We start from the raw sequence: 12,508 nt of genomic DNA on the forward strand, positions 1-12,508 counted from the left end.
CCCTAAGCTGTCTCAGGCAGGGTGGGGTGGCTGGGCGGTGCCCCAACCCAGGGGACAGGCCTCCAGGTGCAGGGGCAGAGCAGGGTCTGCACCTCCTCCCACAGCCTGAGTCCTGGGCCCCCTCCGTTTCCCCTTCTGGACCTCATGACTTTGCTCATTTCATGGTAGCCCCCCTCCCACTCGCAATGTCAATCAAAGGCCCTTGGCCAGGAGCCCGGGTGTCCGGCGAGGGAAGGCCACCACCGTCCCGTCCCGAGGTGGGTGCTGGATGAGGCCAGCAGCCCACCCCGGCCGTCCCCTGCCCGCTGGTGCCCTCTGCTGCTGTGGCCTCAATGTCCTCTTGGGACCAGGGCCGGGGCTCACCTTAGTGGGTGGTCGGGGCAATGGAGCCCCAGGCCCCCACCAACCCCGCGATGGGCAGATGCGCCCCCACCATCTGTCTACACCATGCCCCCGAAGAGTTCGTGGGAGGAAGGGGCACTGTGCTGGGGAAGAGGGGCTTCTTCTAGCCCCAGGAGGGTGGCCCAGGTGGCAGCACACCCTCCCCTGACGGGGGCCTGCCTTGGCCTGTGGGCGCCCAGAAAGCGAAAAGCAGTCAACAGAGATGGGCCACGAGTGAATTCAGACAGACAGGGAGAGCCGCGCAGAAGGCGGCCTGGACGCGGAGATGGGAGCCGCTGGGGGCAGTGGCAGGAGCAGGGAGATGGGCGCCGGGGGCCAGAGTGGGGCTGAGCGGGCGGGTGGGGCTGCCGCAGGGGCTCAGGTGCCTCTTGGATGCAAAGAGCTTGGGGGCCACGGCGGGTGCGGGTCTGGTCGCGCCTCAAGTCCCCTCTGGCGGCTGTGGAGGCCGTGAAGGAAGCGGGTGGGAGGCCAGGGGTGATGGGCTGGGTGGCGGATTTCAGAGAGAGTTTTGAGGTAGAGCTGATGCATCTGAGATAAAAGCCAGGACGGTGCTCAGATTTCCGACCTCCTGCGGGGGGAGGGTGGCGGGAAGACACGGAGCCCACCTGAGAAGGGACACCAGGGCCTGGAATCAGGGCCCCTGGGGAAGAGCCCCTCCCCGTGCCTCTCACCACAGGGGGTCCAGAGTGGGGACCCTGGAGCTCTCAGTGTGGGGCGACATCAGTGGCTCAGCCTGGGCGAGGGGCAGGGTGCCTGGGATGACACGCCTCTCCTCCTGTCCTCCCAGCTCCGTCCTCCCCCCGCCACTGGCCATGCACCAGGTGCCAGCGCCCACCTGGCCAGCAGACTCCCACCTCCCCTCCACTGTCCTCCCTGCTGCTCTCACCTCTGTTCCCACCTTCCCCCATCCCTGACTGAGGCCCTGGGCCTCCCTCACCCCTCCTTCTGCACTTCCTCCCCAGCGCCTCCCACCCTCTTCTGTCCAAATCCTGCCCAAGCCGTGCCCCTCCCCCGGGACCACCACCCCGGACCCCCAGCCCAGCGAGCTCAGGGCTGCCGAGGTCTGCTCCTCGGGGCTGGAGGGGAGGGCAGAGCAGGGTGGGAGGCAAGGGTGACCCCCGAAAGGAGGGTGCCCCGAATGGTGAGGAGCTGTGCTCACAGCAGCCGGCCCACCCGGCGGGGCAGCACAGGCTCTTCCAGGGACCCCCCTGTCCTCCTGGCTGCCCGTGTGACTCCCACTCGTTGGCCGGCTCGGGGAGAGGGGCACCGCCAGGGTGACGTGGCCTCTGTCCCGCCTGTGCTGGCACTAGCTGGGTGCACAGCTGAGCTGCACAGGAGAGGGTGGCTCTGGGCACCCTGGGAGCTGGTGGGGCCGTGCCAGGCAGTGCCACGGTTTCTGGGGTGTCCCTCAGGGCTCAGCCGGACCCCTGGGCCCCGGTGAGGGGGAGGTGCCCTGGCTTTACTGACATCATGGAGCTCCGACCCGCCGTGTTCCTGGAGGGGCCCAGAGGGAATCGTGAGGCGTATTCCGTCGTGGGGTCCGTGAGCAAGCGTCAGGGGCCACTGGGAAACGGGTGGGGAGACAGGGGCGGGGGGGGGACATCAGCACCAGCGTGAGGGTCGTAGGTCAGCGAGGCGGGTCCCAGGTCCTCCTCCTTGAAGCAGGCTGAAACCTCCCTCCTCGGCTGTTCTCTGCTCAGGCCGCGGGCTTCGCCCCGGCCCACCCCCTCACCACAGCCTCTGCTCCCGTCGGCGCCCGTGCCCCCCGTCCCTGCGCCTCCTCCCGTCTCCTCTGCGGCCGAGGACCCCTCCCCTCCCCACCCAGCGCAGTGCCCCGCCTGCCCGCCCGCCCTGCTGCTTGCCGCCCTGGCTGCCCGCTTCGCTCTGCTTTGCAGTGTTGTGTCGTGAGCCCGGGCCGTGCAGCCGCTGCCGCCTGTCACAGCGCACAGCGGGCTGGTCCTGACCGTGGCCCCTACCTCCCCCAGGGCCTTCGTGTACCTGAGCAACCTGCTGTACCCCGTGCCCCTGGTGCACCGTGTGGCCATCGTCAGCGAGAAGGGCGAGGTGAAGGGCTTTCTCCGCGTGGCCGTCCAGGCCATCTCAGGTGCGTGCGGGGCGGCCCGGGCTGGCTCTGTCCCTTCACCGATGGGGCCCCTGGGTGGGGAGACCTCTGCGGGCCTCGCATGGTGGTCCGCGTGCATCCAGCCCCACCCAGGCCCCCGGCCTCCTCTGTTTCTCCCTGTGGGAGAAGCCCCTGCTGCCCGGCTCCTGGCTCTAGCTTCCTGGACTCTTCCTGGTCGGCTGGGGCCCCCGGGGCTGTGCAGGCCGAGCCCAGGGCTGTCTGAGCCCACTCCGGCTCGGGCCTGCCACCAGGCAGCCCCAGGTGGACCCACGGAGCCAGCCTGGCGCAGAGGTGCCCCCCGCCACACCCCCTCCACCGCCATCTCTGCCCCAGGGCAGGCGCACAGACTTGCAGCCCTTAGCTCCGGCCCTGCCCACTGCAGCCCCCAAGCCTTTCCTGACTCCCCAGCATTGCCCGCTTTGGACCCCTTGACCTCTCATGTGCTGGCCTGTGTCCTCAGAGGCCATGAACACCCCCTCCACCGTGGGCCTGGCGATACAGCCCCTCTCACTGCAGAGGCAGACACCCTCGCCCTGCCTAGTCACCTTCCCAGCACCCCCTCCTGGCCGTGGGCAGCCACACAGGCCTTTGAGCCTGGGTTTGCTGCCTTGAGAATGGCGTCCGCTTTGAAGCTTCCTAGAGGCAGGAGTGCGGAGAGGTCACTGGAGAACACAGACGTGGGCGCGCTCGGCCAGAGGGCCTGGTGCTCGCACCGTAACGGCTGTTCCTCCCTTCTCTGCCCTCGGGCCCCCGGGGCCTCCACGGGACTCTCTTTCCTCTACACGTCTCAGCAGCCCAGGCACCTTGGGGCCAGAACGGGGCAGGACAGAGTGTGTGGCAGCGGAGTGTCTCCAGGCTGAGACAGGGAGGCTCGGAGTGTGAGCAACCTGGGTGGCCTGTGCTCCCACTGGACAGCTCACGCAACCCCACTCTGGATGTCTGGTCCCCCGTCGCCAAATTCTCACTACCCCGTCATTCCAGGTGCTCTTTCCGCACCTCCCAGTCATGTCACCATGGTGCCGAGGCCCCTGGGGACCCAGCTGAGAAGGGGGAGCCTGGGCTCGGGGGAGGGTGGCTCTAGGTGACAGGGATGCTGGGAGCATCTAGCGCTACCTCATGCCCCGGGGCACGCTGCCTCCGCAGCCTCCGGGGGCCTGTCCTCCCTGGGCTCTCCCTGGGCCCTTCCTGACCCGCTCAGCCCTGGTGAGTGGGTCCCCCTGAGCCGGCTGCCTTATAGGTCGACGGTCTGTGCTCGGGCCACACCTAGCGTCCCCCGTCTAGTGGCTGTGGTGGAGGAGAGGGGACGCTACAAAGCCACAGGGTGTTGTTTCACGGTCTCAGAAGCCACACCTGCCCCCGCCCTCGACCATGGCAGGGGTCGACTGATCCAGCCTCCCAGCACGGAGCCCGGCTGTGCACAGGCCCTGGGCCGGCCCTGGGTGATGGCGGGACAGAGCCACGGCCCCTCGGGCAACCAGGGTGGAGAGCACGGTGGTGTTAACACCCCGACAAGGCCGCGGAACAGAGGGTTGGAGCCCCCTGGGGTCTGTGAAGTCTGCTGGGGTGGCATCTAGCCAGAGTGGCTGGACTTGGGGGCCAGGGAGTCTGTGGGAAGTCAGATCTGGGGTCCTTTAGGCAGCAGGAGGAGGGTTTTGTCCCAAGCACAGCGGGGAACCCCAAACGCTGTGAAGGACGGGGTGTGAGAGCGTGTGGGGCACTGAGTGTCCAGATGGGTGACGGTGGCGGCAGAGGGACAGGTGCGATTCCCAGAGGAAGCCAGGAGGACCTGGTGGGGCAGGCCCTGCTGAGGGGGAGGTAGGGTCCGGAGGACCCCTGGGTTCTGCTGGAGCATCTGAGTCTGGGCCAGGGCAGGTGGGGGCAGGCGGGCGGGGCTGGGGGGGAGAGGGGCAGGGGTTGAAGATTTTGTTCTGAAAATGTGGAGTTCGCGGGCCCGTCAGAGCAGGCCGTGCTGAGGACGTGGCTGCCTCTGGGCCCCGGGCTAGCACAGGCTGGGGGTCAGTGTGCCCAGGACGGCGCCCTCATTCTTCCAGAGCCAGTTGACGGTGTCGGGGTTCCCCCCAAAGTGGGTCAAAGCCCGTCCTGGTTCCCGTGCCCTCCCCGCACCGGGCAGCTCTGCCACTCCCACCAGGGGGCCAGCTGGGCCCTGACCACCTGCTCCGTTCCCGTTTCAGCCGACGAAGAGGCCCCTGATTACGGCTCCGGCGTCCGCCAGTCGGGAACCGCCAAAATCTCCTTTGACGACCAGCATTTTGAGAAGGTAGCGTGCAGGGGTGGTGCAGCCATGGGCGCCACTGGACGGGCCTCTGGCCTGTCCTCAGCACTCCGGGCCTCACTCGGAGGAAGGGCAGACGGTGTCTCCCTCCCAGGGCTCCCATCTGTGCTCTCAGGCGAGAGGGCGGAGGAGGGGGTCCCGCTCGGTGCCCCCCCGGAGCGGGCAGCTCCTCCTCTCTCCTCTAGGCCCCTTCCTAACCTGACACCACCCAGCCACCCACCGCCCCACCCTGAACCTCAGTGCTTCTGAGGCCTTGGGCCCAGAGCCCCCCAGCGATCGCGGTCCCTATCGGAGGGGTCGTCGGTGCTGGGGATGCACAGGAGGGGCAGAGGGCATCAGGCAGAGAGTGCGGAGGACGAGAGGACGAGGCAGCAGAGGCTATGGGGGGGCCTGGCCAGGGCCCTGAAAGCCAATGGGAGAGTCTCACTGCGTCCTGCCCACAGTGGGGAGGAGCTGCGGGAGGGGTACTGGCTGGGGAGAGGGGACAGAACTTAAGGCCAGAGACCGTTTCCCACCTTCCTTTCCCACTTGGTAGGCTAATATAGGCCGTGACAGCATGAGAGACAGGCCTGGGGAGGTGGGTGCCTGCCCACGGCAGGGTAGTCCTGGAACGAGGCTCCCGGGGTCCTCGACGCCGCTCTAGTGGCCGCACCCAGGCCGGCTCTGTCTGACTGTGTCCCCTGCCCACACAGTTCCAGTCCGAGTCCTGCCCCGTGGTGGGGATGTCCCGCTCGGGGACCTCCCAGGAGGAGCTGCGGATCGTGGAGGGCCAGGGCCAGGGTGCTGACGCGGGGCCCTCGGCCGATGAGGTCAACAACAACACCTGCTCAGGTGGGTCCCCGCGGCTGCTGGGACAGGCTCTGGGACACGGCCCAACCCCGCGAGGGCCTGGAACTCCTCCTCGCCCGCCCCGCACCCCCTCCCCGCCTCTTAGCTGGCACAGGCGGTGAGGCCCAGCCCTTGAGCCCGGGCTCTAGCCCCTTTGGGTCCCGCCATGCCCCTCTGTCCTTGGCTCCCAGCAGCAGTGACCCCGGAGGGCCTCCTGGACAGCCCCGAGAAAGCCACCCTGGACGGGCCCCTGGACGCCGCCCTGGACCACCTCGGCCTGGGCAGCACCTTCACCTTCCGCGTGACCGTCCTGCAGGCGTCCAGCATCTCCGCCGAGTACGCCGACATCTTCTGCCAGTTCAAGTGAGTCTCGTCGGGGCCGGGCTGTGCTGGTGGGTCTCGGCAAGGTGCGGGGGGCACCTGGTGACCCCCGGGAAGCTGTGGGTCCCCGTGTCCAGGCCCCACACCCGCCGAACGTCTCCTCCCCATTCACAGCTTCATCCATCGCCATGACGAGGCCTTCTCTACGGAGCCCCTGAAGAACACGGGGAGGGGGCCCCCACTCGGCTTCTACCACGTCCAGAACGTACGTCCCTAGAGCCCCTTCTCCCCCCCATGGCCGGCCCCTCCTGGGCCCGGGGCCTCGTGCAGCCTCCCCCAGCTTCATTCATTCCCTCCGACACGGCTTCTCCCTCCTCTGAGCACCAGCCCTGTCCTGGGCACCGGGGGCCTTGGTGGGTTTAAGACTGGGGGTGGGGGCAGATCAGAGCCCCCGAGGGCTCCCTGCAGCGAGCCTTGGGCAGATGTGGACGTGCAGTGTCTGGGGTGCCCGGCGAGGCCACCCTGGACTGGCACTGGGGCTGAGGCCGGGGCAGGGCACGCGGAGAGCTGCAGGGTGCCCGGGCAGACGCCCGAGAGGCCAGGAGAGCTCCGGGCCGGGGAGTGTCTCCAAGCCAGGCTGTCAGGAGAGCAGGGACTTGCTGCTGTGAGGCAGGAAAATGGGGCCATGCCGGAAACTGTCGGGTGGCGAGGCCTCAGGGGCCCGGCCAGGGGATGCGAGTTTGACCCTGGCCGCCCGGCTGTGGGTGTGTAGCCTAAGCAGGCACAGGGGCCTTGCTCAGAAGGCCTTGCGAGCTATGGCCTGTCCTGACCCTCGGAAGAGGGGCTCCCGTGGTTTCTAAGGCAGGGAAATGGGCCAGGGCTGAAGGTGTGCGTGGTGGACTCCTTTCCTGTTGCTCCAGCAGAGCCCCACGCCCTGGGGCTTCAACAGCAAAGACTTAGCCGCTCTCGTCCCTGGAGGCTGGAAGCCCGAGACCCAGGTGGGCAGGGCTGTCCCTCTGAGGCTGTGATGGAGGGTCCGTCCTTGGCTTGTAGACGGCCGTCTTCTCCCTGTGTCCTCACGGCATCTCTCCGTCCGTGCCTGTGCCCCAATGTCCCCTTCTTACGAGGACACCAGTCATGTTGGGTTGGGGCTCCATTCTAACTTGATCACCTCTGTGAAGACTCTGTCTCTAAACATACGTGCGGGGGGCGGTTAGGACTTCAGCCTATGAATCAGGGGGGACACAGTTCAACCCACAACTCTTGGTGAGTGGGCGAGGGCCCGAGGAGGGTCAGACCGGATCACAGAGGCCCCTCCTCCAGCTCTGTGCTCTGAAGGAGCAGCTGAGCCTAGGGGCCCCCAGCCCCATCTGTCCCGGGGAGCGAGCCCTAGGGCCGCTGCCCGGTGGCCTGTCCACTGGGAGTGTGACAGTAGGAGAGGTGGGCTGGACAGACCTAGGCAAGGAGCACTGCCCCCCTCGTGGGCACAGGTCAGCCCGGCTGGGGGTCTCCAATGTGGGCCTGGAGTGCCGAGTCCTTTGTGGGGGCTGAGCGCTCACCTCTGTGCCTCTCCCTCCCCCCCTCGACCACACCTCCCTCCAGATCGCCGTGGAGGTGACCAGGTCCTTCATCGAGTACATCAAGAGCCAGCCCATCGTGTTCGAGGTCTTCGGTCATTACCAGCAGCACCCGTTCCCGCCCCTCTGCAAGGACGTGCTCAGGTCAGCGGCCCCGGGCCGGGGGGTCAGGGCCTCTCCACCCCCTGGCCAGCAGGGTCGGCCCGTGCCCCGGACAAGCCTGGTGTGGCGGCCGCAGAGCCGTGCGCCTCCCACCGCCTATCTCCCGCCTACAGCGGCCGGTTTCCCGGGTCGGCAGGACCCAGAGCGGGTCAGAGATGACCCCTGAGGACCGAGGAGGGGTTTCTTAAAGACCGTCGCTGTCAGAACCTCAGCCTGGGCTGGGCATGGACCGCGTACTGGGGCCGAGGGGAGCCGGGTGCTGGGCTGGAGGAGGCCGGGGTGGCCCACGGGGAGACGGCTTCTGTGGCCCCCCGAGAACTCCGCCGAAGGGTCCCTGAGTCCTCAGCTCCGCAGACTGAACGGGGCCCTTCGTCTGCTCCCTCGTTACTGCAACCTGCCGGGGGCTCACTCGATGGGGGGCGAGTGCCCTCTGGGCCACCCCACCCAGAGCGTGGGGGGAACAGCCGATGGGCGTCTGGGGCAGTGGGACCCCCTGTTGCCACCTCCATCTCCCCTCAGCTGACACGAGGGGCCCAGAGCAAAGCATCTGGGGTGTCGAGGAAAGAGAGGGCCCAGGGAGGAGCTGGTTTCGGGGCACCTGGCCCCAGGACCCTTGTCGGTCCCTGGGAGTGCCAAGGGGGCCCTGTCCCGGGAGCCCCTGGCCCTTGCCCCGGTTCTCGGGGCCTCGTGGGGCCTCGCAGGTGGGCTCTGGGGTCCTGAGGGGCCCCCCTCTCGCTCCGAGCTGGTGGAGGGCCTGAGACCGGGCCCTCCCCGGGCCCTGTGGGAGGGAGGGAGGGAGACCCGGGCTTGGCGCCGGCAGCCTGCTAGCCTCCCCGGCCAGCCCCTGCCCTCGGCTGCCCGCTCCACCTTGGGGGCCTGCAGACGCCAGCCTCTGGTCACCTCACATGGGTGCTTCTGTCCCCACAGCCCCCTGAGGCCCTCGCGCCGCCATTTCCCACGGGTCATGCCTCTGTCCAAGCCAGGTAGGCGGGGCCCTCCTGGGTGCACGCCTGGGCGAGGGGGTGCCCGTGTAGGCGGTCCCTCCAAGGCCGAGCGCAGTCCTGGTGACGGGTCGGTGCTCTCCCGGCCTCCTGGGGCCACCCTGCCCCTGCTGGCCTCATGGGGTCCCCATGGAGTAAGGGGCTCACACTGGAGCGGGGGGCACAGGGCGAAGGTACAGGGACGTCCTTTACCCCTCGGCACGTACAGGGCAGCAGGGCAATGGTCAGGGGGTGCCTGCCCAGAGCCCCGTGAGGCTGCCTGGAGCCGACAGTGGGGGGGCAGGGGCTTCAGCGGGGCAGGGACATCTGAGCTGAACCTCGTAGGATGGACGAGGTTTGGGGTGGAAGGCAGACCCGGAAGCTGGTCCACAGGAGGCTGACGCTAGTGGTGGCCAGGCCAGTGGGGTCCCTGGACGGTCCGCACCTTGCCTGGCGCCCAGAGCCCCTCCCCGGGAGCAGGTGGGCGGAGCAAGAGCTCTTGAGATCGGTTGGGTTTTAGTTTAAAGGGGTTATAGGGCTTTTTCCTGCCCTCACGACAAGGGCTGAAGTCCAGGGACACAGTCTCTAGAAGGCTGGAGCGTCAGCACGGGGGCGGGCGGTGCAGCTGAGGCCCTCACAGTCCAGGAACCCGCCTGGAGGTCGGGGGGCGTTGTCCCCGGCATGGGTGCCCGAGAGGGGCCGTGCAGGAGGTGCGTCTGCTGCTTCCTGGGCCGCGTCCGCGGTGACCCTTGCGTACCCGCCCCCGAGTCCCCGTAAGATGGTGGCCTTCGGACTGAGGGCGCCGCAGGGGGACGCACGCCAGCCCCTCCAGGCCTGCAGACCACTTGTGGACATTATTCTTGGCCTCTCTGTGGGTCTTAGGTTGGCCCCTTGTGTTTCCTGGGCTGTTCAGCCTTCCCTGCAGCCTCCAGGGGGACACCCAGATGCACATTTGTGGTGGAGCGGTGGGGCTCAGGTGGGACTTGATGGGCAAGGGGCTGTGGAGGGCAGTGGGAGCCAAGGGCCGGGGCCCCTTGAGCTGGAGGCAGGTGCTCGGGCTGGTGCGGCGGCTGAGGGTGAGGGTGGTGTAGCAGAGGGTCCTGGGCAGGTTGTGTGGCCTCCGAGCAGGCAGGGCTCCTCCGTCCTGCTGCTTCTGTGTGGCTCAAGTACCGCCCTCTGCAGAGCCCGTGCCAGGTGCGCGTGGCTGAGCGCTCCTCCCGCGGGGCACAGAGAGGCCCACGGTCACGTCTGTCCCCAGGCCCATCAGTACCCAGAGCGGGGCGTACCCTGGGCCCTGGGGAGGGGTCTGCTGGTGCTTTACCTTGGAGGGCAACGACCTCACTGCTCCTGAGGCGTCCCCTCCCTGGCCTCCCCTCTGAGCGCACCCTCGGCACGTGGCTTCTCAGTTTCCCACCAGTGTGTGCTTCTCCCCTGTCGCCCCCAGTGCCCGCCACCAAGCTCAGCACGCTGACGCGGCCCTGCCCCGGGCCCTGCCACTGCAAGTACGACCTGCTGGTCTACTTCGAGATCTGTGAGCTGGAGGCCAATGGCGAGTAAGTCCCAAGGCTGGTGCAGCCCACGCTGGGGATGGGCTGGGGTCCTCTGGGGTTGTGGGGCAGGGAGGGGTCCGGGGGCTGGGCCAGGTGGCACGTGGTGGCATCTGGTCTCCCTGGACCGGGCCGCCCCACCTTTGATCTGTTTTCCTGTGTTCACCCCTTCTGCTCCTGGGGGCCGGGTGTGTGCGCTGTGGGTGGGGGGCAGGGAGGAGGGGAGCGGCCCTCAGCTCTCACGTCTCTCTCCCAGTTACATCCCTGCAGTGGTGGACCACCGTGGCGGGATGCCGTGCATGGGGACCTTCCTGCTTCACCAGGTGCGAAGCGCTTGCCGCTCCCGCCAGCCTCCAGTGCCCGCCCCCCCCAGGGACCCCAGGCCATCTGACTGTGTCTTCTCTCCTGGTGCCTCGCAGGGCATCCAGAGACGGATAACCGTGACCTTGCTGCACGAGACAGGCAGCCACATTCACTGGAAGGAAGTGCGAGAGCTGGTCGTGGGTGAGTGGTGCGGGGGGGGCCTCGGGGGAAGAGCACAGACCACCCCCTCACCCCGGGCCCTGGCCGGACGCCTGGGTTCTAACCGCGGCCCTGCCCCTGTTGCCGTGTGCCTCAGCCCCTCACCTGAAGAGAAGGGCTTGGCCTCAGGTGACGAGTCCAGGTTTCTATTTAATCGCTGTACTAACTTGCTAGGGCTGCCGTAACGAAGTGCCAAAAACTGGTGGCTTAAAACCACGGAAATGTATCCTGTCCCCGTTCTGGAGGCACAAGTGCTGTGACACAGGTGTCAGCAGGGGCCACGCTGCCTCGAAACCTCAGGGGAGAATCCTTTCTTGCCTCTTCCAGCTTCTGGTGGTTGGTAGGGACTCCTCGGCTTGTAGACACATCTCCCCCGTCCTCCGTCTTCACAGGGCCTAGATACTTAGATGACGGCCCACCTGACTCCAGCGTGATAGCATCTTGACTGATCACGTCTGCCAAGGTCCTATTTCCAAATAAGGTTCTGGGGGTCAGGGCTGCAACACGTCTTTCTGGGGGGACACAGTTCAACTTACAGAGATCACCCAGGAGCTTAGACGCTTTCCTTCTGTAACTTCATGTCCTGAACTCTTTCATCTACTGGAAACATTTCCTTTGCTGATTCTTTGTAAAGAATTTGTCTTCCCAGTTTCCGTTCAAGGATAGGGACCACGGTCCATTCCAGCGTGTCATCAGCATGAAGCTGCCCGCGCCACCCTGGCCTGGAGCTGAGGGCCCCGTGGAGGGCCCACCCTGGGGCATTGCTGTGGCCGGGGGGCAACAGCTCCAGGGCAGTGTCCCTGGGGCTTGTAGGGGGGGTTCTGAGGGTGTAGTAACAGGACTGTGACAAGGGAGCCATCGTCCTGCACCCGAAGTGCAGGACTGTGGGCAGGGAGGTTCTGGGGGCCCCAGGACAAACGCTTTTAGTTTAGACGTTTCGCATCTATTTTCACACAAATCAGAAAAACAGTCGAACAAGCACACACACACCCATTTCAGATGTTGTTTAGGGTGAGTCTAAAAACTCTGCATCAATTTAAAGAGAAGGTGAAGCAGACCCCCAGCTCGCTCGCGGACGTACTGCACGTGGGTGGGAAATGATGCCGCCGTCACCCCGAGCCTGTTCTGCCCAGAGGGAAGGGTCTACACCACCTACTGACCCGGCTCTGGTCCTGGTGGAAACTCTCCCTGACGCCCCACCCCATCACCCTCATCCCTAGGACTGTGTCTGCACAGAGGCTGCACCCTCGCTGGCCGTGGGGAGCCAGGCCCTGGTCCCGGGATCCCACCTTTCTCTCTGCTCTCCGGGCCACATCCCATTTGAAAATGCAGACAGGGGTGTTCGCCTGTGTGTGTGGTGAGGGGATAAGGGTGCTATTGAAGGGGATTCGGGGAGATGCTGGCAGGAACACCAAGGCCCCCACTCTTGGGCTAAGGGGTTTGGGCTTTGCCGCTCTGGGCTGCATCAACCTCGCAGACCTGAGTGGACGTCTCGGCCTGACCGGGGCTCCGAGGGCATCAGTTTTGCAGGTGGAGCCCTGGGCAGACTCTGAGCCGACAGAGTCCCTCCGAAGAGCCTCCGCTGAAGCCCACGCCCGGGGGGTGAGGAGGGGTGAGGCTGGCACACGGGCCAGGTCTCTTCTTGCAGCTGAGCTGCCCCAGGAGGGGCCGTGTGGCCCTCCCCTGCCTTAGCCTCCAGCCATGGGGGACACACCCTTCGGGGACACGTGGCTGGAGGCCCACACCTGCCTTCT

At 66.8% G+C, this 12,508-nt stretch overlaps 1 protein-coding gene across 23 annotated transcripts in view; it reads left to right on the forward strand.

Moving 5' to 3' along the window:
- KIF1A (kinesin family member 1A) overlaps positions 1–12,508 on the forward strand; it is a 90,687-nt gene that overhangs the window by 56,600 nt on the left and 21,579 nt on the right. For all 23 annotated transcript variants that reach the window (XM_060301580.1, XM_060301582.1, XM_060301583.1 and 20 more), the window contains 10 exons: positions 2,388–2,506; positions 4,717–4,802; positions 5,510–5,648; positions 5,840–6,008; positions 6,141–6,231; positions 7,569–7,687; positions 8,633–8,688; positions 10,130–10,238; positions 10,489–10,555; positions 10,652–10,736. In XM_060301580.1, coding sequence (XP_060157563.1) covers positions 2,388–2,506; positions 4,717–4,802; positions 5,510–5,648; positions 5,840–6,008; positions 6,141–6,231; positions 7,569–7,687; positions 8,633–8,688; positions 10,130–10,238; positions 10,489–10,555; positions 10,652–10,736 — 1,040 coding nt within the window. The remainder of the gene's footprint in view (positions 1–2,387; positions 2,507–4,716; positions 4,803–5,509; positions 5,649–5,839; positions 6,009–6,140; positions 6,232–7,568; positions 7,688–8,632; positions 8,689–10,129; positions 10,239–10,488; positions 10,556–10,651; positions 10,737–12,508) is intronic.

This window comes from Globicephala melas, chromosome 7, assembly GCF_963455315.2.
Source record: "Globicephala melas chromosome 7, mGloMel1.2, whole genome shotgun sequence".
Taxonomy (NCBI): domain Eukaryota; kingdom Metazoa; phylum Chordata; class Mammalia; order Artiodactyla; family Delphinidae; genus Globicephala; species Globicephala melas.